Below are 27,788 nucleotides of genomic sequence, written 5' to 3'. Positions count from 1 at the left end.
AATTTCCATATTAGGATTTTATTCATTGTCCAAATTCTTATCAGTAGACTTTAAAGGAAATAAAATGTCCTCACTTCTTTGTTTTAAATCCTTTGTACACATCCTCTTAAACAAAAATAGAACAACTATGTACAATCCACTGGTAAAAAATACAATACATATACAAAGCGTACAATGCCGAAATGGAGTCGTCTTTGTAAAAGACATAAAAAAACATCAACCAGACGAGTGACACTTGTACACACGCGCGCGCACGCACACACGGGACGTTATTTGTGCAGCCAACACTTGTTTTTTTTTTTACAGCTTATTGTGCATCCTTGTCATTGTTTCTTATTCACATCGCTTATTGCATTGTAGTAGGGGGATAAAATGGAGGTTTAAAAATCATGAGCTGACTTTGTACAAAACAAATTCACACCTGAGGAGGGTTAATACTGACACTTGGTTTAGAACGTAAGGAGTGGAGCTGTGCAAACAAAGATGAAAGTGTCAAAATGATGACTCAGTCAGAGGAGTCCTAGATCAGGTCGAGCTAAAAGGGGCTGAGGAGTGATAAGAGGACCCGTGAAAGGTCAGAGTGCCACACTGAGGAGATGGGGCTGTGTGGGTTTATGTAAAGGAGCGGGCCCTTGGCGCTAATAAATATAAACAAACACATGAGAAGTCCTGCAGGGGCCAAGAAGGTCCAAAGACCGACCCAAGAACCAATGTGACAAAAATGTGCCGAGAGGACCTGTGGGAGGTCCAAGAGGTGAAGGGGGGGGGGGGGGGGGGGGTCATGTTACAAAGAAGGTGCCCAGGATTGTGGGAACACCCACAGAGGTCAAAGAACATGTGAATGCACAGGGGCCTGGAGTGCTAAAATAAGGGTCCACACAAGTGCCGAGGAAACTCAATGAAGCCTGAGATCCAGGAAACCAGGTAAAAGCTAAAGACTATCACTGTGTTGTGAGATAAATAAAGCATAAAAATAAAATAAAAAATCATCCCTGACATACACACACACTCAAGCTCGAGCACACACATGGCAGTGTCCACACATCTACGAAAAGCGAGGAGCCAGCAGAGAAAATAAAAATATGTGGGTTTTGGAACAAAATATTCAAAACTATTCCACAATCCGTCATCTATACACCATCATTAATTTACGGCAAAACCAATGACAAAAAAAAAAATACATTTCCATTCATGTATTTATACATATGTAAATGTTAGCATTCCAAGTCTTCCAAACGATGCTAATGGAAGACCATGTTGAATAGGGAGTCTTCTTGTTTGGATGTTATTGGGAGGGCCTAGCAATCTCATACAATCAACACTGTAAACAAAAAGAAAAATGCCTTTACCCCTGTTTCCACCTTTAAAATAAACATAAAATCATTGGGGTTTTGTTTTGTTTGTTTTCACCTAAAAAGTCCAGGAGGTAGCACGCCATTTGGGTAGCTAGCTTCACAAAGCGGCCTTTTTGAGTGCTCCACATGTCACTTGAATGCCTTCGGTTGGCCATCTCGTCTTTCCTCGGGACGTGGTGCAAAATTGAAGTGATCAAAAAAAAAAAGTCAAAAGCTTCTTTCTTTTTCTTGGTCTGAAAAACAGCTTCTTGTTTTCAAGTGAAACAGGCACAAGTTTCAGGGACTGAGACAAACAGGTGGCAGAAGTCACACACATGATCCTGGCATCCTTCAGTCCCAAGGAAAATGTGGCGCTAGTTCCGAGGTGCAAAATTAAAAGGATTAAAATCAAGTCAGAAGTCTTTCAAAAAAGAAAAATCTCTTTTCAAGTGAAGCAGGCACGTGTTCCAGGTGATAGTCAAAAAGAAACCAGACGTCTACACGGCGGAAACTTGTTCATCTGCAAGAGGGTAAAGACAACAAAGAGGAAGTCACATTTGATGTACTTTATTCCCCCTTGACATTAGAAAAAAAAAAAAAATCAGATTTCAAAGTTTAAGTGGCCTGGCAATCCAGTATCATCAATCACGTACCGTCCTCGCTGTCGTTCATGTCGCGCGTTCCCATGCGGCTGCCGGCAAGCCTGCGGGCCTCCGCCAGGCTCCCCACGGCTCCCGGACTCTGCAGGAGCTTGCTCCTTTGCATGGCCACGCTGTAGTCGGGCGGTTTGAGGTGGGGAGGCCTGGCGGGCGGCGGCGGCGGCGGCGCGGTGGCAGCGGGGCCGCCGCCGCTGCTGCTGCTGCTTACATCTTTGACCTCACCCAGAGCCAGACCCTGGTAGCCTGGAGGGGTGGGAGGGGGAGCTCGGTAACGCTCATCCTTGGTGGGGGAGGTGATGCAGTATACTGAATGGAGGTGATGGAAGAACAAACCAAAAAAAAAACAACAGGGGAGGGAGTGAAGGGGGGGGCAACAGAAGGAAAACCATGGAGAAATTAAATGGTGGTAACGGCTGAGAAAACACCATGAAGCAAAACATGACGAGAAGCAGTGAGATGAAGAATGGCAGCTCACATGTAAGCATGACTACCAGTGCTAGCCGGTTCAAATTAAGCACTGATGTTTAGTTAGCATCTATAGCTCCAACTACCAGTGAGGTTCACTTAGCATTCTTAGCATTAGCATCCTCACCTATGAGACCCTTGTCCGTGCTGGACGTCACAGTTTTGTAGGCGGGGTCCGTGCTCTGCGCTGCCCCGTCATTGGTCGGCGAGGCCGACGAGCCGGAGCCGGGCGGCGCCTGCTGCTGCTCGCCGGTGTTCCTCCGCTTTACGGTGCCGTACTTCCCCTCGTAGGTATCCGACAAAGAGCCGGACGACGCCCAACTCTGCCGCGACTGCTTGGCCAGCTCAGAGTCGCGGGCGGCGTCTGCCTCGGCGACGGCGGTGCCGGCCAAACGGTTAGCGAGCGCCAGCGGGTGGCCATGGACGCCGTGGTCCCACGGGCGGCAGGAGGAAGTGGGCAAGCTCTGGAAGGAGTCGTGGGAGTTGGACGAGCATGACGTCCAGCTGCCACGCCCGCTGTCGGCCACCGAGTGCAGGGAGGTCAAGTCGGGCGTCAGCTCCTCCGTGGAGAAAGAAGAGGTGAAGGTGGCGCCTCGTGCGCCATAGACCCGAGATGACATGGCCGCCGTCACAGAAGGAGAGCTGCGTCACAAGGGAGGAGATAGAGGGGAATTACGCCGGTGCTTGTTCGAGGGAAAATATCGACCAGCCTAAGTGGACTAACCTGGTGCTGGGCTGGCTGTAGTCCACGTTTAAGTGCGTGGCCGCCGCGCTCTCGGGCGTCGGCACGCCGGCCGGCACGGCGGATGCGACTGACGTCCTGGCGCCGATGCTGTTGCAGCGCTCCTCCAGACCCGGGGCTGGCACCGAGTCCACGGAGCAGATGCTGGAGCGAGACGAAATCTCGCTATGGCTGGAGTCGGACAGGTTGTCCGTTTTGCCGGGAGGAAGCAGCGCGTATCCTGCAGAGAAAACAACGTTTAGTTTACACGCCGGCCGGCAGACTCGGTCTACGTGTCTCGGTTGGCGAGCCCGGCCTACCTATGCCGTAGCTGCGCAGGCTGACGGTGCTCGCTTTGGTGCTGGCCTCGCTGGTCAACGACGACGACGAGCCAGACAGGTTCATCTGGCCCGAGCAAGTCTGGGTTTTGGCTGAAAAGCCTTTGCGCGGTGAGCCTTGCGGCGACACGGTCGGGCTGGAGTGCAGGGACGACACGGTGGACACCGTGTCGTCCGAGGGCCTCTTGGCGGTCCACTCGTCTGCCGAGCCGGCGGGGGGCTTCTTTACCACCTGAGGGGAGCTGAAGTCTGGAACAAAGGAGACCACCGGGCTCTAAATATTTGCAACCGTACTGCGGACGCTTAAGCCATCCAGGTACTTACTCGGCGGGCCCACGTCCTTGGCGCTGCTCTTCTTGCGTAGCGGGTTGAGCGGCACCTGCACCTGAAGCACCTGCGACACCCGGTTCTGGCTTTTGCCCGAAGGCAGCGCCGACCGCAACGACACGGGCGACATGTCCGACTTGGTGGACCGCCGGTCACTCAGGTTCTTTGAAACTAGAACATGCAACAAAAAAAAACCGTCGTAGCATAAATGAAACGAACCGAATAGCTTATGGGAAATATTTGTGTGCGCACTCACTGGTGGTGTAGGAGGGCTCGCATTGCAACGACATGATCTGGTGCTTGTCTTCGTCCGTTTCCACGGCCAGGTTGGACAGGTACTGCTTGACCTTGCGTGCCATCTGCGCGTCCTCGTACAGCTTCTTGGCGTTGAGTAGCGAGCTGCGGCGCACGCGCTTCTTGTGCCCGACTCCCTGCACGTCCAGCATGTTGGAGTTGGTGCTGCCCTGACTCAGGGACCTGCAGATGAGTTGACAAGCTTATGTTAATTTCATACATAAAAACCCTATTATAACCCATTCAAATAAAATTATTAAATAGTAAAAAAAAAAAAAATTACAATCCAACTTTAGATAAATCCGAATAACCGGACCATACAAATAAATGTTGTGCACCTAACGCTGCATAAGCTCAACAAAATGATCATTATCAACATTAATATTGCAGTCCATGCAGCTAGCCGCGCTAGCCATGCTGTATATGGCAGGAGGGTTAGGGTGTTGGTGACCACTGGATATGGGAAATATTATGGGATACAGAGTCCTTCCAACAGTTGTTAATTACGTACACGCAAGCGCAGGCAAATGTATACGCAAGTCAGTTTTTGCATGCTTTTTTTGAGGGGGGGTATGGGATGCGACAAAATGGCTCCGGGAGTGGGAGGGGGCAAAACTTACCCTAAACTCTTCCACCTCTTCTTCCTGCAAGCGAGAGGTGTGGAGATTGAAGCGTGATGAGAATAGTTGCTGTCGGGTTTTTTTTTTGGGGGGGGTTGTGTGTGTGTGTGGGGGGGGGGGGATTTGGGTAATGAAATGGAGGTGATGAAAACAAATGAAAAAATGTGGAGGGATGTAACCGCACAAGAGGAGTGGGCAAACGTTTGTGCTCAGGGGCCACGTGTGATTTTTTTTTTTAAATGGACAAATGGGGCAGCTAGAAAGTATGTCAAATATTTGAAATTACAAATTAATTCAATCTGTGGTCATGTCAATAAGTTGCCCACACCTGCCACGTGCTGCATGGACAAAAGTATCGGGACACCTTCTGAGAACGCGACAAGTGAAGAAAAAAGTGCAAGCCAAGCATCCCAATACTTGTGCCCACTTGATATTCCACTCTTGTAGTACACCGAGAGGGTCTGCGGGGGGCAGTGGTGCTCCTCCACTGCAGACCCCCTTGCATGCTGACATTGTCTGACAGCTAGTGGTTGAATGCGGGATGATGATGATGATGGAAGGACTACAATAATGGCTGACCGTTGTCTGAACATCAAAGCGGGGTCCATGTTGGCCGACGTCATCCGGACCACGTGTCGGATCTCCTTGGCGATCATCCGCAGCTTCTCGAAGTTCACCAGGCCGTCCACCGTTGAGTCGTTGCCTAGAGGACACGCAGAGGTGGGAAGTGAACCAGAGCTGGTTTTGGGTTGACTCAGAGTCAAATGTAACGCCATCAATAGAGGAAGCTTTTCGCAGAAGTAAAGCTGCTTGAGTGAGCACCAAATGACAAGTAAGAGGAAGTACGCCAGCCACAATGATACTTGAAACTGTGCAGCTACTTCTTGTTGGAGCAAGCAAGCAAGCGTGCGCGCGCACCTTCATGCAGAAACGTGAGGTCCTTCTTGACCACGGGGAAGAGCGGGATGACGGGCGGCTGCATGCTCTGGCTGCTCAGGATGTTGCGGTACTTGGCCATGTTGCGGGACGGGTCAAAGATGTCTTGAAGGTCCCCAAAGAGTTTGTCGTACTTGCTGGGGAGCTTCTCCCACGAGTTACGCAGGCGGGCCACCGGGGCCAAGTTCAGACCACTAAAAGGGAAAGAAATTGACAATTGACGACCATTCAGGGTTGGGACAAATATCCATGAACCCGTCTATACCTGATGATTGCAAACATGGAGTTGAAGTTCTTGCACTCTTGGCAGTGCAGGGCGATCTTGATAAAGTGCTTGACGGTTTTCATCCTCTTGAGCGCGTTGGGCTCCTTGAGGATCTCGGTGGCCACCCAGAAGGTCTCCTGGTTGATGATGTCCTCGAAGCACTTCAGGTGGCCGGCGCCGCCCGCCGCCGAGTCCAGCTTGAACAGGTCGTCTACGTACTCGGTGGACTCGATGTTCCTGAAGAGCTCAAAGTCCCGCATGGAGAGCTGGGCGGCCACCTCCATGGTGCTGAGCTGCAGCAGTGAAATGTGACTCTCGCGCAGCAAGTCCTGGGCGTCCTCGTCGGAACACAGTGTCTCTGTCTCCATATTGTTCTTCAGGTAGTACCTGCATACAGCACACGCACAATTATGCGACAACAGTTTGAGAGTCTTTGCAAACCCGGCCCGGCACCTTCTTACCTGCCGTTAAGCTGAATGCGGTCGGCCAGCTTGGAGAGCTGGTCAGGCAAGCGGCGCTGCTTGATGACACCCTCGGGGCTGACGGAGACCTCGCACAGCGAGTAGTTCTCGGCGGCCGGTGTCAGTCCAAACTCGTTGACGGCGTGCGCCACCACATCCTTGGCGGTGGTGTCCTTGCTGATGATGATGTAACAGCTCTGCTGGTCGGCCTTAAAAACCCGGATCACCTGGTCCGGAATGTCTGGTGAGGGTGTGAGAAGGACAATCATGTAAGGCGTTGTTGTTATTTTATATTTTATTTTTTTAGGGTTTGAGCATGCGGTGCACTTTGACACTTTGCTATTTTTGTTTCAAGCGGCCATTTTGTGCAAAGCTTGACGTCGCCGGCGTTTCAGCCTGGCCATTTCCACAGCTTAACTTGTTTTATTGCGACCACATTGAAGTCTGTTTTAGTTTTGGCATACGGCAGTGACTTTGCCACAAAACTCTTCAGTTCAGATGCTGAAAAGCGTTTCTCCAAGTTACATGAAATTTGGTAAGCATGTCTGTCATGAGTCGAGCCATTAAAAAACTCATGTTCAAAACCACACAGCAAGTCTGTCATTTTGGTATAATGGCGCCATCGCAGACTCATTTGGCCATTCCTACGGGCAACTTTGTCCCGTGGCTGGAAAATTCAGGTCACAGGTTGAGCAATTATCTTGCACACTTCAAACCAAACAAACCCCAAGGACTGTTTTCCAGACGGAAGCGCATGCACAACACAAACGGCAGTTTAGACAAAACAAAGTCAGGCAGGCATCCATACTCACAGTACAGTCCCAGCGCTGGGCCGGCAAAACGAGAGAAGGATGACAAGGAGAAGAAAACATGAGAGGAAAGAATGAAGGCCGTGAAAAGACCATAAGGTGGTGGAAAAACATGAGTGTTCTGGAATCCATTTGTGTGGACGGCGGGCAGAGTGGTGGTCTCCTACCTGCCGGGTTGGAGAAGTCCAGGACGCTGGTGGCGGGCTGGAGGAGGTCCGGGCTGCTGGACGAGAGGCTGCCGGGAATGGGCAGGATGGCGACGCTGTGCCGACATTGCTTGGTACCCACGATGCTGTCGTCCTGCGATTGACCCACGCCGCCATCGCTGAGGGGAATCGACAAGGTCGACGCTATTAGTCAAAAATGTCAAGCGTGCCTCAGGTGATTCTTTGCAGAAGCTTTATGTAATGAATGGAGATGTTACAACACATGCAAATGTTCCATTCAAAGACAGTGGGAATTTTATGTACTCTGTATGCAAACTTGGCCAGGACTGAACTGGGAAAAACGCAACTCAAAATGTCAGCTGAAAATTGACAAGTGTGATTAAAAAAAAAAAAAAAACAGCATAGCGTTGCCTCGTTGACCCTTGTGAATTCCGCCGAGCAACAAGTGGACGGGAACAGGAATGGCTGTGTGTGCGTGCACTGAACAAGAAGTCTTACCCAAATAGGCCCCTGAAGCAGCAAAGCAGGGGGAAAAAGAAACACAAAATTTAAATCAAATGCAAATTGAACAAAAAAGAGACGAGCAGTCCTCCGAACAAAAAAGCACAGCGAGAGCGACAGTGTGCGTGCGTGCGTGTCCACTTTGTAGCGTGTGAGCAAAGTACATGTATGTGCTAAAAAGTGATGTTGCTCCTTCACAAGTTAACTTTATTGAGGAAGTGTGACTCGCACAGTGACCGCTTGACCCCATTCGAAATAGAAAAGTCACGGCGAGTCACTGCATTGTTCCTCGTTGCCATTAAACGCATCTCTTTTCTCGTTAGCATAGCGCGTTCTACCTGAAGGGCTTGGGCGGAAGGATGCTGAAGCGCGTCTTCTCCAACATCTTGCGGATCTTGTTGCGGCCGCCCGACACAGTGTTGGCCTTCATCTTGCGCGTGGCCTTGTGGTCGGTGGCGAACTCCATGTCGCCGGGCAAGTCCGGGATGGAGAAGCGGTTGCCCTTCTTCTCTTGGATCTTGGGAATGTGCGGCCCGCCGTTCTTCTTTTCGTGCACGATCCGGCTCAGGAGCTCTTTGAAGACTGCCACGACAATTAAAGGGCGACACGATGTCAGAGCCATGATTTATTTATGTATTGATGGTGAGATGGTTCACCTACCAAATATGTTGGTCTTGACTGTGAGAGACAGGTGCGTGTTGTTCCTCAGGATATCCACAGCTTTGGAGAAAGAGATGTTCTCAAAGTTCTGACCGTTGATCTCCATGATCTGAAATGGCACATTTTGGTTTGCTTTACTGAAGTCTGTCTCGCAACAACCGACCACGTCATGAAGTTCCGTTAAGTCAAGCCGCCTTTCTCCGCTATTGTTGGCAGTGCTAATTTTGCCACCTCACCTGGTCCCCACGTTTAAGTCCCGCCTCGGCCGCCTTGCTGCCGTCCTCCACCGACTCAACGAAGATGCCGAAGCCGCGCTCGCTGCCGCCCTGGACGCTGAAGTAGAGCGGCGACTCGCGTGACGCCTTTTGCAGCGTGATCTGCCGCCACTTGGCCTTAGCGGTGCACGCAATGTTGAGCAGCCGTAGGTGGCCTTTCATTTTCTGAAGGGAGGAAAACAAAAATAAAACAATACAGACTTGAAGATTTGTGTGAAGGCTCTGAGAAGCCACGGCGAGGCGCGAAGACTTACAGCGGCTTCCAGCAGCTTCTCAAAGTTCTCCAGGAAGCGCGTCATGGCCATGTTGCCCTCAAAGTCGTTGAAGTGGTTGTTGACCCACAATAGCACGATACGCGTCACCTGTGACATCAAAGACAACGCAGGGGTCAAAGTTGATTATTTGCAGCAATGACCACCCATCATCGGCCAAAGCCCCTACGCCGAGCTCAAGGACCGCCGAGCCTGACGGAGCACACGTATCGATCGAAAACACCTACGTTCCAAACAAAGCACACGGAGAGCATAAAAAAGACAGCAGCATTAAAAACGAGCACGGAAACAACATTGCGCTGATTGATGAATGCGTCAAGTCGCATGTATTATTCATACGGTGTGCCTGAAAAAAATAGAATCACTTTTTCAGCATTTAGTTTTGTTACAGCGTATATATTTTTTTTTTACACTACAGTCATTTATTTTAGAATTCATTGAATAAACAAGGCCGGCAAATATTGTTTTCCGATGCGCACACATCCCTTCGCATCGATCGCCGACTTGACATTTCCACGGGTGCAACGCACAAGACTACAAAGAAAGCACACCCACCGTGTCTCGGAGCGTGTCCATCTGGAACCAGTCCAGCAGCTTCATGCCCACCTCCATGGGGCTGGACACGAAAGTGCGGTAGGTAAGCAGGAAGTCCTCAATGTAGGTGGGATCCACCACTGAGGGCTCCTCCACCAAGTGCATGATCAGACGCTCGGGGGTCCCCTGGAGGTGACGGGGAGAGCAGCAATTATGACAATTATGTACTCATTTATTTTCAGAAATCGAGTGTGGCCTCCGAGAGAGGAAACAAGTAACACCTTGGACTAAAAGCAATTTTCTGGAAGGAAACGATTCTTTTGTGGCGAGGAAGCGAAAGTAGCAAAGCACATCCTCTCTTCTCTTTGCCCGACACAAAAAGAACAAAAGAAAGGAGGAGCAAGGGGAAGAAGAAAAAAAAATCCTAAACACTGGCGAATCGACTGGTCAACACTGGATGTGTTTTGGGATCGTTGAGACCCATTACGCAATCAATGCCCGACTATCTCTGGAGAGTCTGAGAAGAAAAAAAATAAAACCCAGCAAAAGATCAAAAGGTGCCTTGGCGGACAAGAAGAGTGCTAAACGCGCTAACGCTTCCTCTAAATTAGCAACAAAAAACGCTGAGGCAGCGTATTGATGTTTCAGCAAGTAGCCACTGATCGATCGCCGATAACCCGAGAGAGACCAATTAGCGACTTCGGCCTAGCATCCTTGGACTCTTCTGGTGTCCAGGTCCAAGGTTACAATCAGTGGCCAAACTTGATCGATCGAGCCAACTTCCAAATGTTCTGCTAACGTGAATGCTACAAGTTCAAAATCACTTGTTATTTTTCCCCAACCTTGATGACGATGTGTCCCTTGCGTGTGCCGCTCCGGTCCAGCTCGCGGTGCTCCTTCACCATGACAATCTCGCCCTCTTCCTCCACCTTGTGCGTGTTCTTCTCCACGTGGTTGAGGATGCGCCAGTAGTCCTCCTGAGCGATGCACACCAACTACGAGCGGGAGCACAAGCGGGCGGTGCAAAATGTTTAGCGCGAGACGAGTGGAGCATAGTGATCACAGCGGTCTGATGACATGAGAAAAAGGCTAGCTTCCTAAAATGCAACCTCGCCGACTTCCTGAAGGTCTGACGACAGGAAGTGATGCGATAGAACGGGCGTCCAGTGTGCGCGTGCGTGCGATGTTAATGAATGGTGTTTGAATTGAAAGATTCCAAACGAATTTGCTCTCACCTGGCAGTCGTCGCCTTTGGTGCGCACCACACCGTTCATGTACTGCTTTTGCAGCGAGGGCGAGATGCCGAAGCTGTTGCCCATGCACAGCGTCTCGGCCCGGCCCTCGTGACGACTGATCTCTACCGCCCCGTTGAGGATGACGTACCACTGGTCCAGCTTTTTTGGCGGTGGAACACAAATGACATCAACACCATCCACATAGTGCCCATTTGGTTGCGTGTGTCGATTGCGGTTCTGACCTCCTGCTTGTCGTGTAGAATGACGGTGCCCGCCTGCTCGACCACCTCGAACACCATCACGCCGCACAGCTCCCGACGCACCGACATGGTCATGTTGGCGAAGGCTGGCAGCTGGTGCATAAACTCGAGCAGTTGTTCTGGAGAGAGAACATGAAACCATTAAAGAATTGCCCCCCCAAAAATTCGAAGGTGAAACTGGACCAGATATGACTTTTCGCCGCATCGACTGACCGATGTCATCGTCGTTGCGGTCGGCCGGGTCCTTCTCCAGGCACTCGCGCACCAGGTCTCGGCCCAGCAGCGCGTCCGAGGTTCTCTCCAGGTCCTCGTCCTCCTCTTCCTCTTCCTCGCTGTCCACAGGCGCCTCGGGCAGGCCGGACAGGTCCACGTCGCCCAGTTCGCTCTCTGTGGCCTGTAAGGACAATTTCCATATGGAATGTTTGCCACTGAATAGACTTTTCCTGCTATTTTGTATCGAGAATTTTCTAAGAGTTGTGGTTGATTTCTGCCTAGCAACGAGACGGCCCTAAAACTTTGTTGGATTACATTTGGGAATAAAGATACGCGAGAGGAATTTCAACGAGGACACTCTGCATGACACGACGTGAAGCTTCCAGAGGCGTGGATTTGTCTTGGAAAAAGGTCATGGTTATTTCCTGCGTTAGACCTTTGCGCCACCGCGGGAAGTAGCAAGCGGCATCGGCGTTAATTAGCCTAATGGGATGGGCGAGGAGAGGTAAGCGAGGCCCGCAGTCAATCAATCAATAAAAATAATCAACGATGCTACATTAGAGTTGTAAAGAACCTCGGACTTTCCCACCTGGTAGATGTCTGAGAGGCTGCTGCTTCCCGAGTCGCTGGCGATGCTGCAGCCCGAATGGCTGGCGGGCACGTGCATCACTTGCTGGTGGGCGTGCTCCGTCAAGTGCATCTTATTGAGGTCGGCTGGAAGCTGCAACCGACACAAGCAGGCAGAGATGATGATCAGGTGTTGAACGTTAGCTTCTTTTTTTTTTTTTCCCTCAACACAATTCCCTGTAAACATGGAACGAGGCCTGGTACGCTGCATTCCGGTCTCAGCCAAGATCTGAACCAGTTTTACACAGCTTTGACTCAGTAAAAGAGAAACAAACAGTCCTGGTTTGGGTTCGGGATGTTTTTCAAAACATGTCCCGGGGGTGCCTTCCAACCAACTCCATTTCACACGCCTTACTTAATCCCGCCTTAATCCACGCAAACACACTTTCCCCGTCCTTCCATCCCCCCCGGGAGCGAGTCGGCGGGGGGGTAGGGGTCTCTCCCATTCTACTCATGCATTAAGGATGAGCGTCAGGAGATGAAATATAAATGTGTCAGCTTCCTTCAGCTGTACAATGACATCAAGTCAACACGGAGAATGGACGGAGGGCGTCACCGTCAAAGCCAGACGATATTATCGCATTCATGTCGGTTTGTTGACGTCCACGGTCATAAAAGACAAATGTGGAGCTTGAAGGGATACGTTACAGCCGCTGTTCCCGTCCAGTTTACATTTCACGACTTTTCATTCACTCTTATGACATTTAGTCCAGTCCAGAGTTGTAAGCGGTTTAAGGGATTTGTTCCAGGTCTTGTTTCAGTATTCCCTCCAGTTGCACCATGAGGTGCCAACGCAGCTGAGTCAATGACGGCGGAGTGACAGACAGACGCTCGGGTCACTGGCGGGCCACCTGCCGTGATCTGGCTTGGCCCGTAGGTGTCAGCACAAGGCCAAACAATATCTTTCCGAGGAGCTGAAAATCAATGAATCCAAATTGTGTCTACTTGACTATTTCTCGCGCGTCGCTCCGGTGGTCAGTCATTTGACTTCCTCGCCAGCTTTCTTCCAGCTGGGCATTTCCTCCTCTTCCTGGCATTTTCATTCCTCCCCTCCCGAGAACTTGAATTATGGATGAAGTCTGCGGCCGCCGTGCAATTTTGCATCAGACGGCGTGGGGGGGGGGGGGGGGGGGGGGGGGGGGTTGAGAGCGCTGCAAAAGCGTAGAAAGACTGCAAACGGCGCCCGAGCACGTGTGTGCGAGGCTTGATGATGTTCGGCGCGGGGTTGAGGGATGATCGGGAATGGCGCGGCGTGGATTAATCCGTGAAAGAGGACGCGGATTGAAGAGGAGCGGCATGAAAGGAAGATAAAAAACATCCCAAAGAATCCAATTTCCGACCGCAGTCCAGAGATACTTCAAAGCAGCGTGGGAGGAGATGAAGTTTTGGACGGCAAGGCATGCAAAGCATCAGTTGGAACTGACAAGATTGACAAATTAAGGAGGACTAAGGGTTCTAGTTCAAGCTCAAATTGATCCATCCAAACATCATCGACCCGTGCCATCTCGTATTTGTCGACGGCCTGGAAAAGCATCCAGTAAAGACTCTCTCTTGCTTTCTGGTTGCAGTGTTGAATCAATAGCAAGGAGATAATGGAAGCATGCGAAAATGCGGTGGGTGTCATCATCAAGCGTCAAGGTCAGAGTGGAGACCATTTTGAGTGGGTTAAGGTCATGTCCAAAAGTCATAGGTGCAGGTGGGGGGGGGGTTTACACCGTTAGCCGACTTGCACGACTTGTTTTGGCCTCGTCGGAGGTCTGTTTGCAATGTAATAGTGACCGAATGAAAGCTTAATCAGTTCTGTGAGCTTCATAGTCTTAATTGATGACTAGTAGAAGGCCATGTGGACACCGCCTGGCGTAACGTGACCCGTATTGATCGTTTTCGCGGCAACTTCCTGCGCATTTGAGCTGCCAGACGTCCCCGCGGCAATTCTTAAAAGCCTTCACTCGCCCGCCCGCTTGGGGCAGGGCGGTGGTGGTGGCATCCCTCTCATAATGGTCTAAACTGACCCCCCCCCCTCACTAAGCTTATATTTCACGTTAGCTGGCGTCACATCAGTCTATCAATCAGGATGTCGGCTGGCCCGAGGCCGACTCGAGGCCATGACATCATCTGGCAAAGATCGCCCTCTAGTGCCCTGCCCCCCACCCCCACCTAAACAAAATATATGGCTCCATTTTCAGGCCGCTCTGAGGATGATAGGTTCACTTAGGATGAAAACAAACGACCGAGCTCAACATATGGCTCTATTTACAAGATTCGTGATGTCATCGACTCATTCAGACATGCCTTTAAAGGTGGAAGAGAAAGTGATTCCTCCTTTGATCAGTAGTTGTGTCCGGAGATGTTTTGATCCGCTACTTGGATATTCCAGCCCACGCGGCAGTCCGTCCGTCCATCACGCCAACGCGCCTGCCCTGGCACCGAATCCATCAACCTGTCCAAGTCTGGCTCATTAGCAGCCGGCAAAGCCTCTTTGCTATTCATCACGGCTTGGACTCAACAGCCACCCGACGCCAAGTTTAACTTGGCGACAGGAAATTTGGTACGCAGGTCTATCGTGCACAAAAAAAGCTTCAGAACCATGCCTGGGAAACACAGGAAGCCCATCATTTCAGGGTCACTGGGACAGTTTCCAACCAAACAAACCATCTCTGCAGAACATTTTGGAGGCGGAGCTTGATGATAACACATCAACTGAACAAGGAAATGCCTTTAAAGGTCAGAGCATGACCAAACATGGAGGCCATGGTGCAGGATTGTGCTCAGGTTGCATGGATTCGTTATCATCGAGGATGGGATGTGTGATATACAAAGCACAGGAAAAATAGGTGATAATTGGTGCAGAGGAAGAGTGACACGCAAGTGATGCTCGGAAAGACAGGTAGCACCTGAGAAGTGAAGATAACACCTGAAGAGGTGATATGCTCATTTATGGGTCTCAACAAAGCACATTTGCCTACCTAAAACATGGACACCAAGATGCCACAAGGTGGCGTGAAAGCACTACTTTTCTCTAAATGAAACTCCTCAACTCACTTCACCGTGGCTTCTTGTCATCGTGATTACATAAAAGTAAAAACAAAAAATGACTGGTTTGAAAATGAGCACAAAAAGAGCAAATCAAAAAACAAGATTTGCAAATATGAGGGGTGGGGCACGATATTTTAACAACACAGCAAAAAGGAGGACACACACACACACACACACACACACACACACACACACACACACACACACACACACACACACACAGAGTCAACGGGCATTACGACATGGCTTACTTTGGAGGACCACGGCTGCAAGCAGTTGGCATAGCAACGGACCAGGAAAGCCATCTCTTAAACCAAGAGTCGGGAGGAGGAGGGAAGTTCCCCCCTCGTCCGTCCAAAGACGATGGAAAAAAAGCTGAAAAGAAGAAACCCCCTTCCAGCTCGCCAAAAGAAAAAAAAAATCCCCCCAAAAAAAACACCAAATGGGATTGTAAACCGGCAGTAATCCCAGTTTAGAAGAGCATTTCTCCCCAATGTGGCATCCAAGTTTTGCAAATTTAGCCAGAAGGGACTCCCCCCTCGAGTCATTCGGATCCGAGTGCCCGTTCCTCGCCTTCAAACTCGCGTCGCAACTCTGCAAGCCTGCCGGCGAGTCTCCATAACCCAACGCTGGGCTACGCTAAGTCCCCGGGTCCTTTCATGCTGGCATTCCTTGACTTTTTTTCTTTTTTTTTTGGAGGGGCGAGGGGGGGGCTTTGAGATGCAAGCCGAGCCGGGTTAGGATGCTGCGCTGCTGTGTGCCGGGCTCGGTAATGAGCTAGCGGAGGAGGAAGGGAGGGAGGGAGGGGAAGGAGAGGGAATCCAGCTGAAAAAGAATGACATCACCTGGATAGCAAGCGAGCGAGGGATGGAGAGAGAGAGAGAGAGAGAGAGAGAGAGCGAGAGAGAGAGAGGGGGCAGTAGGGAGGGAGGGGGAACTGCATTAGACGGATTGGCTGGCCAGCAAAAGAAAAAGGGAGCATCTTTATTGATCGGGAACATAAAGCTATCGAGTCCATTGAGGCAACCCCCCCCCAGCCCACAAAAGCCACGCCCACTTTTATGCATAAATTACAAGGAAGGGGGGGTATCCATTCTGCCAACATCCCCCTTTGCTGTCTTCTTGCTCAGATAGAGGCTGTCACAAAAAAGGATACGGTTGGAATTGCCCCCTCCCCATATAAACCACTTGCAAAACACGGTCTGCTTTTTAGCATTTCGATGCAAGCGGCTAACGTTAGCGTAGTTGAGTGCGACTGGTTTTGTGTTCACATTGTGTTTAGCATTAGCAACGGTCCAAATGAAAACATGTAGCAGTCAAGTTGGCCAACGTTTGCATGACGGCTTGTGTGATGACATTTTGACAAAATTGGCTTGGTGGCATATGCAGAAAGGTTTGGAATATTGCCATGATACATACCCCCTTCTTTTTTTTCTAATTCATCCAGCATCTGTGCATCTCAATTTGTACTCCCTGCGCCCCTCCCCAGCGCCAGCTAGGGTATGACATCATCTTTTGAGCAAGCAGCCAATGGGAGGCAAGCACATGGAGGCCTGCCTTCGGAGGAGCCGGTGTACACAAGAGAGGCCGAGCAGAGGTGGGATGGAAATAGATGAAGGGGGGGAGAAGATGAATAGAGATACAGAGAAGGAAAAAAAATAGACAAGATATAAAAAAGGCAGGGATTCTTATTTAAATGTGCCACTCAAACTAGGCAAACATTTACATGAGCTAATCGGATTATAACACACTGACTGGATTAAGTCGTGGAAGCGAGGGGGGGGGTGGAGTGTTCTTGAACTAAGAGTTTACAAAAGGGTCCATTGTCATAACATACAGAAAGAGTTGCAGGAAGTGTTTCCTGTGTGACGTGCATCCTGTTGCGAGGTGAGCCGAGCAGAGCGCCCTCAAAACATGTCACGTTTTCTTCCTCTGTCCTATTTTTTTTTTTCTCTTACTTTTAATGTCTGGCATTGAAAGAGTTACAAAACAGATCGCATGCACCATTTGGAGTTTTTGACTGAGTCAGTGGGGGGATTTTGGGCAAAAATATGTTCATTCAGCAGCAGTAAGTTACACATTTTCCCCTCAGGTGTCAATGGAGGGGATCTTATGAAAGCGTTTGTTCCATCAGAAAGGGAAAAAAAAACAAATTCGTTTATAGCGTGCGTAGCGCAGGGCAGGAATTCCTGCCATTTAAAGCGGGCCCTTCCCTTCCTGCACTCTGCGACAAAAACATTGAAATATTTGCCTGCCTGGCTCACAAGAGCCATTAAACCAGGTGAACATTTCAAACGTGAAGATGGCGAATTAGCCACCAGAAGAAGAGGAGGGAAGATGGAGCGGGAGTTCATCAAGGTTGTCATCTGATTGCTTGCTGATGTCATCGCTAAAATTAGCAACCCACCGTACTGTACAAACGAAAGACGGGACAAAACCAATGCGGCTGGAAAACATTGGCCATTTGTAGATTTTAAAGCGGACACTCTTGGATTCAAGGCTGGAAAGCGGCCCGTTGAGTGCAGAGCAAACAGCGCAGCTAATGGATGACTCATATTGTTATGTCTCAAGAACAACATCCGGTGTCTTCTCTTTGGCCATCACGGCGTCCGCAACGCATTCACGCGGACTACTGCACATGGACAGTCCGTACATGGCCGCAATAATGCCCAGCTAGCCTTTTACAATGGACAAATCACAAAGTCACAAATGGGGACCTCTTGAAAGACTTTGCAGAATGCATCTGTTGGTTCCAAAGATACCCCCCCCCCCACACACACACACACACACACTCCCCCAAACCGCCACCCTTGTCTGTGCCACCCACAGTGGTTTCCTAACAAACAGGTGCGAAAACACACACACAAATACAACACGATATTGAAGACAAAAAATAGCTCATGGCCCTACCTGGTTGTTGACATAATCCTGCAGGGGGAACAAAAAGAAACAAAATGTAAGTCACAATCCTGTCATATCATGATTTTTTTTAATGTCCTAGCCGCATTTTTATTATCTTTAATTAGGAGTGAATCACTCATCTAAGACAAACAAGCATGATAAGTTCAGACTCAAACCCGGAACCTCAAACTGTGAGGCAGACGAGCTCACCGCTTCGACTGCCCAACTACTGTTTGCTCAAACTAATTCTGACAATCCAGCTAAATTGGTGAACTGACTCGTGTGTCGCGGTTTTGTAAACTCCCATGTGAAGGTCAGAGCAGTGTGCGTGGGTGCGTGCGCACACGTGGGCGCGCGTGTGGTGAGCGGCGATTAGCCGAGCCACTAACTGACACGAAGCGCCGATGCTATCAGAGGGAGGGGAAGTTGTACACGCCTGGCGTGGAAAAACCAATAGTGTCATTTTTTCCGATCAATCTCCTCATAAACGTAAGGGTGATTTTAGATTTAACACCGATAAGTGAAAAGAAATGATCTTAAGGAGCGTTAGCCTACCTTGTACGCGGCGGCGGGTTCTTGGCCGTCCGTGATCAGCTCCCGCTCGCCCTTGGGGTTGATCCTGCGGAATCGGCGGCGGGAGCGCCGCTGCGAGCCGTCCCGCTGCAGAAGGCCCTCGTCCCCCTCGCCGCCGTTGTCCACCTGCAAGACACAGCGGGCACCCTTCTCAGATGGCAAAAGGGACTGAGCCGCTGTGGCTTCAGAACGGCTACGCCGGATAACTTTGCGCTTCTCCGCGTAATTCCCAGTCGAGGGATCAGAGTTCTGCTTGCGGACTTTAACTTTTGCCGACTTGTATTCCACATTGTGGTCCTCATCCTTGGGTTCTGCCGGCGCTTGGTCAGCAGGCTCCTGGTTGAAGATCCAGTTCTTCCAAAGTACTGACAGCCGGTTCCAGCGCAGCCCACTCATCCGGACCGCAGACAGTCCCAATAAATAAAGAAATCCAAAACGCTCAGGGGAAAAAAATGTCGCCTTTACATCCGAGTTGCGTCCGCTCGACACGCTGCCGAGCTTGCGAGTGGCTCAAACGCTCAAGGCCCAGGCTTGCTTCCTCCAGGAAACCACACAAACATCCCTCTCACGAGGCGTAGCGGCGGCGACAAGAAGAAAAAGAAAAAAAAACCAAAACAGAAACAGCAGATTCCGGCGATACGCCGAAAACTTCCCAGGAGAGTTTTTGCGTCGGCGGGAACATGTTGTCTTGCCCGGTTGCGTCGCTCAATGGTGTCATTATGTCACCACGCGGAAAGAATTTCAACCACGAAGCGCTTTAACATTGTTTTGGCTCCTAGTTCAGGGAGAAGTCACTTATTGTCAATTTTTTTTTTTTAGCTTCAGGGGGAATCATTTGCTAATTTTCCATTTTATTTGATGTTACTTTTCATTTTTACCATTACACTTTTTTTATCGTGTTTCAAACTATATTGTTTACGTCTCTACAAAGGCATTATATGAGAGCCTATCTACGAAGATTCAACATTTAAGAAGCACTAATGGCTTTGCTGGGCTATAAAACTAACATGCGCAAAAGGTCCAGTGTGTCATTTTAACGAGCCTCACGGGACACGCCGGTAGAGAGAGAATACGTATGACAACACACACTCGCACACAATACACACACGCTCTTGTTGAATGTGACTGGACGAGAATCTTTCTCTTTCGCCGCACAGGACAGAAGTACCCATCATGTGACCATCGGCACAGCTGCAACGTGACCACACTTCCTGTTTCTTCACTTAAATACGTGTGTGCGTGTGTGTGTGTGTTATAACGTTAGCTAGCAAGACGATGCTAAGAAAATCCAACAACAGAAAATGGCCGCTACACAGCCAAATTTTGCTCGAAAATTGTGCAACAGGTACACAACAAACTAGTTATGTTACAACTTTCTTCAAAATTGATTTTTCTTCTGAAATAACTCAGATTTTCCATCAGATATGATCATTTTTTTCTAACGGGGCTGGAATGTTGTTTCAGGGTTGTCTTTTTTAAACAAGGACGTGGACAAAGGTAAATCTAAGATCAGCATCTCAAGGAGGAATTTCGGTAAGGTTAGACACGTCAGGAATGCAGACCGAGACAAAGACAAAGAAAGACAGAGCGAGTCAAAGAGTTCATGCCTCTCGTCTTACCACAATCATTTCTGACGGCTCCAACGTGATGCATTTGCAGCCTCGCCGGCCCCCCAGCTGCTTGCCGAAACTAAAAATGACACACACACACACACACACAAACATGAGGAGGGAGAAGGAAATTGATTTCATTCTGGTCTGAGCATTTTATTCGCGTGCTGAAGTGCTTGTCCAATTTCAACCTTTACCGAAAGGCCGAATGTGTTCAAATGACGGCATCCCTCATTGGCTAAGCTAACATCACAACACGTTTTCCCGCCGCCACCGCCGCCTTTGGTGAGCATGAGTGTCGACTCTGCATTGTTTGAGGAAGCGTGCGGGCGGCTGCTTTTAATTACGGACGCGTGCAGAGAGGGACGGCCGACTCCGTCACATTACGACCCGACAACCGTGTGGTCTTGTCTCTTTAAATAGCCGCACATTCCGTCGCCTCTGCAGCTACCGAAAAACTAGACCTCCGTGTGAGTGAACCTCAATGTGGAGGACAGCCAAGCTTCTCTTTCATCCAACTACATAGACAGCCAATATTGGCCTCCGTCGACGAAAAGCGCTGAAAGTGCCAGATTTCAGCAGGTGACGATTTTCTACACCGCCAGCCATCTTTCAGCCCGATTTTAAGAAACAAGTGTGTGGCGGGTAAGAGGGGAAGACGGGGGGGGCGGGGGGGTCTGACAGGTCCACTGACAGCTGCAGTGCCACGGGGCAATAAACCGTGACAGGCAGCGAGGAAACCAATGCCCACCCCCTCCGACACACACGGATGGGTAGAGAGCAACCATGTCGAGGAAAAAGACAACTATTGAAGATGTCTGGTAGTTTAAATGTGAAAGACAAAAAATGTCTTCAAGTTTTCTAAAGCCAGGCTCTGGACTTTCTATCAAATGTCAAAAGTGGAGGAATAAGCCAGAAGAGGGCATTTTCTATGGGGGGGCATGTGAGGTCAATAACTCAATCCAAAGGGAGCCACCATTTCCATGGTTACCAGGACCAAGCCAAAAACGCAATAGAAACAAAAGAGGGACAGGCAGGACATACTAACTTTATGAGTCAATTTGCAAAACAACAAGGCAACGTTTCCTTTCTCTTTTGGGAGCATTCACTAACCAGCCGTGTTTGATTGGGAGAACAAGGAAGAACATTCCCACATTTGGGATTGTCATTTGAGTCGTTTGTGGACTTTCGGTCCACCCCAGAAAAATCAATAAAGAACAAACCGGGGAAAGGAGAAAGCTGTTCACGGTGGAAAGATTTAGCGTAAAAGACAAAATTTGAAGATCACTAACCGAGAATTTTACTGGTCCACGTGTCGGGATTCCATGAATGCAAATCCAGCATGTTATCCACAAAGGCGGGGAAAAAAAGGGGATCCAAAGTTACGCCGCAAAAGTTTTGGAGGGAGAGCAGTGTGTGTGTGTGTGTGTGTGTGTGTGTGTGTGTGTGTGTGTGTGTGTGTTGCTTCCCACTCGATGCTGCCTTGTCTGTCGGCTGCCTTTGTGTGTATGTGTGTGTGTTGCTCATTTCCTGCCTGATGTGCTGGCAGGCTCCAGGCGGGCAAGCTGCACAGGAACACATGGCTGGCCACTGTTCCACCCAGGTCTACACATTCCACACGCGCGCGCGCGCGCACGCGCACACACGCGCACACGCACACGCACACGCACACACACACACACACACACACACACACACACACACACACACACACACACACACACACACACACACACACACACACACACACACTCCACTCTGACCTGCTCTTACACCCCCTGCTGTGACCACTAACCAACACACACACACACACACCCTCTGGTCATTTTGCCTGTCTGACAACCTCCCCCACACTACTATGACTAACCGTGTGCGTACTACACACAGTGAATGCAGAGCCCAAAAACATATCCGTGGCCTTTTCATTGATTCTATTTATTATGCATTTCGAATATTTCAGAGAGTGTGTCGACGTACCAGCACCTGGCCAGAAACATTTGCTCTTTGACGAAAACGGATCCAGACAGCAGGACGGATCCAGACAGCAGGACGTACCAGCAGCTGGCGATGCTGTCGGGACTGCCAAAGAAGAAGAAGACTTTTGCTCATCTTAAGACAATGAACCCAAACGACCCTTCACACCCAATTTGGAAACACCAATGCTAATTTGAAGGCTTAAATTGATAAAGTGTTGCGAGTGGACTCACTAGAAGAGGATGTGGTGGGCCTCGTGTCTCTCGTACCTAGCTGAGGTGCACATGGATCTGAGGGAAGGCAGGGGGGGAATAAAACAAAACACAAATCGTATTCAAGCGCTTGCACTCATCGCACTAAAATGCAGACCAGGCCATTTTAGCATTGCGTGTTGTGTTAGCACGCGGACCTGAGCTGATGCTCCCTGAGGTGAGAGAGGACATCCATGTGGTAGAGGTGGCAGTAGATGGTGTGCAGGTCCTAAAAGACAAAAAGAACAAGAAAAAAAAATGGAAATGAGCGGGACAAATGAATCCATTTGACGTTTTAACATCATATTTCCCAAATGAGGAATTTGTAGCTGCTCGTTAGTAGTCGGTGTCAAGCGGGAAGCGGCTTCAATGTGTCCAAAATAGCAGCACTTGAAGTGGTTGCTATTTGTGGATCAAACACTTGTGAGCTCTTCACTTTGTGTCAGTGCTGCTTGAGTGTGATCAGCAAATTTGCAGTGATGCTGCCCCCTGCTGGCAAACACAAAACGTTCAAGCCACCCAGAAGAAGCTGAAAGCAGCTGAGAGAAAAAAAAAAAAAAAAAGTCCAATTAAACCACGTTGACCTTTTCCCCGAAGTGGAATCCAATCTTTGTTTTGGCCCACACTAAATGCTACGCTAGCAGGGGAAGTTTAATATGCGTCATTGGCGCTGGCACAAAAAGCCACTTGTCGCCATGGACGCCCACTCTGCGTATTTCTCGTGTTCCACGTTGAGAGGACCTTCTATTCCCGTGCACGATTTTAAGTCGTAAAAGCAAAGGAGATGTTGGCACAAAGGTATTTCAGCAAACAACTTTACGAATATAGGACACTTTGAAGGTTGGCCTTGACTTGCAACTAAGGATGTTTCAATCCCATTTTTTTTTTTCTTCTCACTGAGGAATATTCCAGCATTGTGCTGACACAGAGGCTATTGTGGACATAAGACACAACGAGGCCCCTTGAAAATGGCTGAACAAACATCTCAGCTGCATAGCTGACCCTCAACATTTACATAAACCTCCAACTCCTCCGGGCCTTGGGTCAACGTCGCACTTGTCCGAGGACAAACAAGTTGTGTTTCGACGGGTCTGTTTTGGCAAGTGAACGCCAAATGGAACGTCAAAATAAAGCGCTCATGACGGACGACAGTCGCACTATGCGGGATGATGTAACTTGCACTTGGTGCTTCGATTAAGCTCTCTCTGATATCCTTCAAGTTGTAATCACAGGCGGCATCAATGTGATGTTACAAGAGCACTTGTAGCACTTAGCGCTAAAGCCCCTCTCTGGGCTGTACAAAGGCGCTATTCTTAGCAACAAAGCTCACACACAGACCCAAACATCGCTCGCCAGCCGCCCGGCGAGGCGGCGTAATTGAAGACACATGAGGCCGATCGGCCGGTAAATCGCTTAAAAAAAAAAAAAAAAGACGCGTGGAAAGAAATACGGGAAATGGGTACAATTTCCATACCCTGGCTAGCTCGACATCATCAAGACAAAGTGTGAAAAAGTCACCTGGAAAAAGGTTTTGCATCCGGGGAAGGGCCGGTCGGCAGGGCGACCGGCCGGGCCTGGAAAGCGGCCGCGTCACCCGCCAAACCGCGCAAAATACACACGCTGCACGCACTCCAGTGGAAACTATGACCCTCCGTGTAATTTTAGATGTCTTTTCTGCTGGAATGAATGAAGTGGCAGGAAGATGTTTCACGGCTGCGCGCCATCTGATGAGACCCAAGCCAGAGGATGCCAATGAAGGGCTTTTAGCGGAAAAAAATAAATATATATAAATATATCTGGGCTCTTTATTCTGTTAACAACCACTTAGCTCGTGCTGTGACAACATAGCAATTTAAAATTAATGTTTGCTTTCTATTTCCACCGCAGCCCGTTGAGGCAGCCAAATACTTGGTTCTTCTATGTAGAAAGTTTGAACAATTTTTTTTAATGCAGTGAATCTTTTGTTCTTTTGGACAAATTTAATGTCAACCTTTCACCAGCACGGCTGTGAAACCACCACTGAGTCAGGACATTTCACTTCCTGTTTGCCATACAAATTTAAAACAAAAACAGCTTTTTATTCCGCCCCTTAACGCCCGTGACAGGAAGCTTTTTATTTTTGTCTTTTGCTTTCATTGTTCGGGAGGAAACGTTCCGGGAATGCAGCTGTCACATTCCTGGCCTTCCCGAGAAGACGGCCGACGCATTCCTTTCAAACCTGTCAGGTAGCACTATGGAGCCCTCCCCTCCCCTTGGGGGAGGAAAAAAAAAAGAAAAACTCAAGATGTTTCTTCATCAGCAGACTCGTACTGACCATAAAAAAATAGTCAATGAAAAGTTTTGTATTACAAGACAAGCGACTGAGTCTTTTTAAGGAGGAAATTGCGTAAAAGGTGGGTTGGTGTACAACGTCATCCTCCGGTGACGCAACCTCCATGAATCGCTATCTCGCAAAGCCTTGAGGGAGATATTTCATCTGGCCAAGCACAGGTGCACAATAGCGCTCGAGTCCCGCATGCCAACACGCCGCAACAATCTAGGACAAGTCTGACAAGCAAAGTGACACTGTCATTGCCGGGAGGCACTCGAAGAATATTTCAGACCTTGAAGCAAATCAAAACTGAGATCACGGTGGCTCAGCTGACTTGTGCATCCGACAACAATGCAGCTCTGCTTGGGCTTTTGACTATGATGTAGTCTGGCAGCACAGAAATATAGCGTACTAGAGGCTTCAAAGAATAAAACATAAGTCGATGTAGAAAAGTGACTTAAGCCCCGCCCCTTGACTATGCTAGGTGAGTCCACCTGTAGCCTCCATGTGCATTCCTCGCCAAGAGCCGTGTGCCTGTTCATGCCTGCTCTGCGGCATGGAATGTACTGACTTGTTTTCTTGCGACACACACACACACACACACACACACACATAAACACATACAGTATGTGTTGTTAGCACACGCACGGACGGGCCAGTTATGTATGACGCGAGCTCGCGACAGCACGGCGGCCCGAGAGCGGGTGCCCACAGGAAGCGGCGGCGTGTTTACTTTCAAACAATAGCCCTCAGGCACGGCATGGAGCGCAGGCTTCCTGTCCATTCAAAACAGGTTGGCTTGTTGGAAAAGCTGCTGGAATACTCACGGGGGGATCAAAAACAAAAACATGTCAACAACATGAGCTAACCGCAGAGATATTTGTTGCTCTTCAACTTTGGAATTGGCAGAAATGTGGCTCATCCAGAGTGGAGCGGAAGCTCATACTAGTTTGGTCATATGAAATCATCCTGGCTGCTCAAGAGATGATGAGAAACACTGTTTGAGTGATGACAGCTCATTGAAAAGTATCAAGAAAAATAAGGCCCAAAAATTAGAACACTTCCCAGCAAGCTTTGGGTAGTAGGTGAGGTTCAACCCGAGCTGGTTCGCCAGCCAATCGCAAGGCACATATAGACAAACAATCAGTCACACCAGGCACGGGGAGAACATGCAAACTCATCAGCCTGGAATCGAACCAACAACCAATGTGAGGCGGACGTGCTAACCTGTTGACTGGATGGATGAATGAATTGAGAGTGATGTGGAGTGGACTAGTACAAATTGGTTCTATGATCCTGGCTCAAAGATGGCAAGATGTTTTTTTCTTTTTGTTTACTTTTAATCACACTTCTTGCTTTTATTTGTTTTTCGAATTGACGCGGTGGACGGGACGAGAACGCCCGAATCGTTTCTTTTGACCCCTGAGCCAGCTCGCTTGTTATGGTTTGTTCACGTGCGTACAAAAGTGCTCTATGCATGGCGTGAAAGAGGCTTTCTGGTCGGCGCGCGCACGCCCGCCCGCTCGCAAACAAACAGGGGATCAAGAGGCGTCAAAAGAGGCCCTTTATGAAAAAGATGGAGGTGCTTCAAAAAGAAAAAGGGGGGGGGGGGCAAAAAACGCTTACTTCACTACTACTGCGTTTGCACAGAAGTGAAAGCACCACAGATCGCACTTGTTGTCATTGAATCCACAATGCCAGTTCACTTGACAGTCTTGGCTTGCCTTGCATTCAAAAGCAATCGGATTTTGCTTGGAGACAAAAATACACATTGCAAGTTGGACAATTTTGAATTTGGACTGATCAAGAAAACATTTGCACTTCAACTCAAGCTACTGTAGATATACTGAAAAGTAGTCTTTCATAATGTTGTCATTGTTGTTGTTGTTTTTTTTCAAAAACCATGCACTTTGTCTTACATTCTAACTTTCAGTTTTGCCCTAAGGGGGAATGTGACGTCATCGGTAACCGCAAAGAACTGGCGGATAAAAGAGTATATTGTATGTTTACAGTCAAGTGTGGCCTTCAGGGACAGTCCGAAATCTTAGTTCAACTAAGATTCCGTTGTGTCTACTTTCAATACTTGCAGGCTACATACATCGTACAAAATGTGACAGTTTGACTTAGCGTGGCTACCATCACAAGCTCATTTAGTAGGATAAGCCTTTTAACCCCATTTCAAATCGCCATTATATGGCACGTATTGCAATTTAATGAGATAATACGTAACTTGTGAGCTAACAGAGGGAAAGGGGGGGGGGGGGCGATGTGCTAATTTACAGAAGCGATGGTTTCACGTACCTCTGCTGTCCGCAAGGCGGGCGGCTTCCCCAGCGCCAGCTTGAAAGCACTTTCCATAACTCCGGTCATTTTCATAACGTCGAATTCCAACAAGAAGGGACTTTCCTTCCTCTTTTGTCGACTTTTAAACTTCGGGGGCTGTCGCATCCCCCGCGGTGGAGCTCGCCCTCGCACGGGCGGTAGACTTTTTCAGCTACCGCCGCTGCAACCGGGCAGCGAAAACACGCCAGAAAAAAAAAACCACCTCAAAATTCGTCAGAAAAGCACGTCGTAATCCGGTGAAACGTGTCACAAAGTTGTATCCGGGTCGTCATGGGTTCCGTATGTCCATTTCGACAGCTGCCGCTGCCGCCGCCGCCGCTGCGAGTTCCATCCGAACAGTAGAGATTTTGCTTCACTCCTCCCGGGGAAAGGAACGAATGTGGCGAATTGACGACATACATCTGTTTGCCAGTTAAGTGGCGCTGCATTCAAGTACACCGGGACGGGCAGGAAACTGGGTGACGACGCACGGCGGCTTCATCGTAAAATTGATATGACTCATAAGACAGTCAATTCTTACGGATATAAGTGAGTTAATCAAAAGATACTAAGCTGTTTTTAACTCTTTAACCCACAATCTAACCCCATTCTACTTGTAAAGTCAACTTCCCAGCACTTTTACGTTGTTCATGAAGGCATCACTGACTGCTGACACTTTCAGAAGCTGTGAAAAGTGTAGTGAAACCAGCCGACCTATAAATAAAAGTCAAGGCGTTGTTAAATAGCAGGATTTTATGTTAGCAATTTAATCAATTATTCACAGGTCAACGCATCGTTTTATGGAATCGTGTCATGACAAGAAACGGAGCGTGATTT

At 49.1% G+C, this 27,788-nt stretch overlaps 1 protein-coding gene across 3 annotated transcripts; it reads right to left on the bottom strand.

Moving 5' to 3' along the window:
- Positions 1–2: 2 nt before the first annotated feature.
- Positions 3–27,500, bottom strand: rapgef6 (Rap guanine nucleotide exchange factor (GEF) 6). Of its 3 annotated transcripts, XM_085936328.1 has the most exons (30): positions 26,931–27,500; positions 22,477–22,547; positions 22,301–22,357; positions 22,071–22,172; positions 20,103–20,172; positions 18,466–18,609; positions 17,920–17,937; positions 11,936–12,067; positions 11,347–11,527; positions 11,116–11,252; positions 10,874–11,032; positions 10,481–10,633; positions 9,660–9,824; positions 9,087–9,194; positions 8,794–8,997; positions 8,558–8,666; positions 8,236–8,479; positions 7,397–7,554; positions 6,421–6,661; positions 5,960–6,346; positions 5,677–5,888; positions 5,338–5,461; positions 4,759–4,782; positions 4,101–4,321; positions 3,842–4,015; positions 3,500–3,766; positions 3,183–3,420; positions 2,586–3,100; positions 1,988–2,299; positions 3–1,854 (listed from the first exon to the last, which is right to left on the bottom strand). In XM_085936328.1, the coding sequence occupies exons 1-30, from the start codon at positions 27,075–27,077 to the stop codon at positions 1,832–1,834; spliced, it is 5,097 nt and encodes a 1,698-aa protein (XP_085792454.1). In that variant the 5' UTR covers positions 27,078–27,500; the 3' UTR covers positions 3–1,831. The 3 variants fall into 3 exon arrangements, with proteins under 3 accessions (XP_085792454.1, XP_085792455.1, XP_085792457.1); XM_085936329.1 differs by lacking the exon at positions 4,759–4,782 and having other exon boundaries at positions 26,931–27,493; XM_085936331.1 differs by lacking the exons at positions 22,071–22,172; positions 22,301–22,357; positions 22,477–22,547; positions 26,931–27,500 and adding an exon at positions 21,386–22,056.
- Positions 27,501–27,788: the final 288 nt, after the last annotated feature.

The sequence above is a fragment of the Syngnathus leptorhynchus genome, chromosome 17 (assembly GCF_054491065.1).
Source record: "Syngnathus leptorhynchus isolate UIUO chromosome 17, UIUO_Slep, whole genome shotgun sequence".
NCBI classification, from domain to species: Eukaryota; Metazoa; Chordata; class Actinopteri; order Syngnathiformes; family Syngnathidae; genus Syngnathus; species Syngnathus leptorhynchus.
This window is presented reverse-complemented; position numbering and strand designations above follow the sequence as displayed.

What these genes read in the sequence shown, in the direction of transcription:
- rapgef6 (XM_085936328.1), bottom strand. Translation starts at nt 27,077, where the DNA reads ATGCGACAGCCCCCGAAGTTTAAAAGTCGACAAAAGAGGAAGGAAAGT. An exon ending in GGACTTCTCCAACCCGGCAG is followed by an intron (nt 6,662 to 7,396) that starts GTAGGAGACCAC and finishes CACCCTCACCAG; the next exon opens with ACATTCCGGACCAGGTGATC. An exon ending in CAAGGACGTGGGCCCGCCGA is followed by an intron (nt 3,767 to 3,841) that starts GTAAGTACCTGG and finishes CCTTTGTTCCAG; the next exon opens with ACTTCAGCTCCCCTCAGGTG.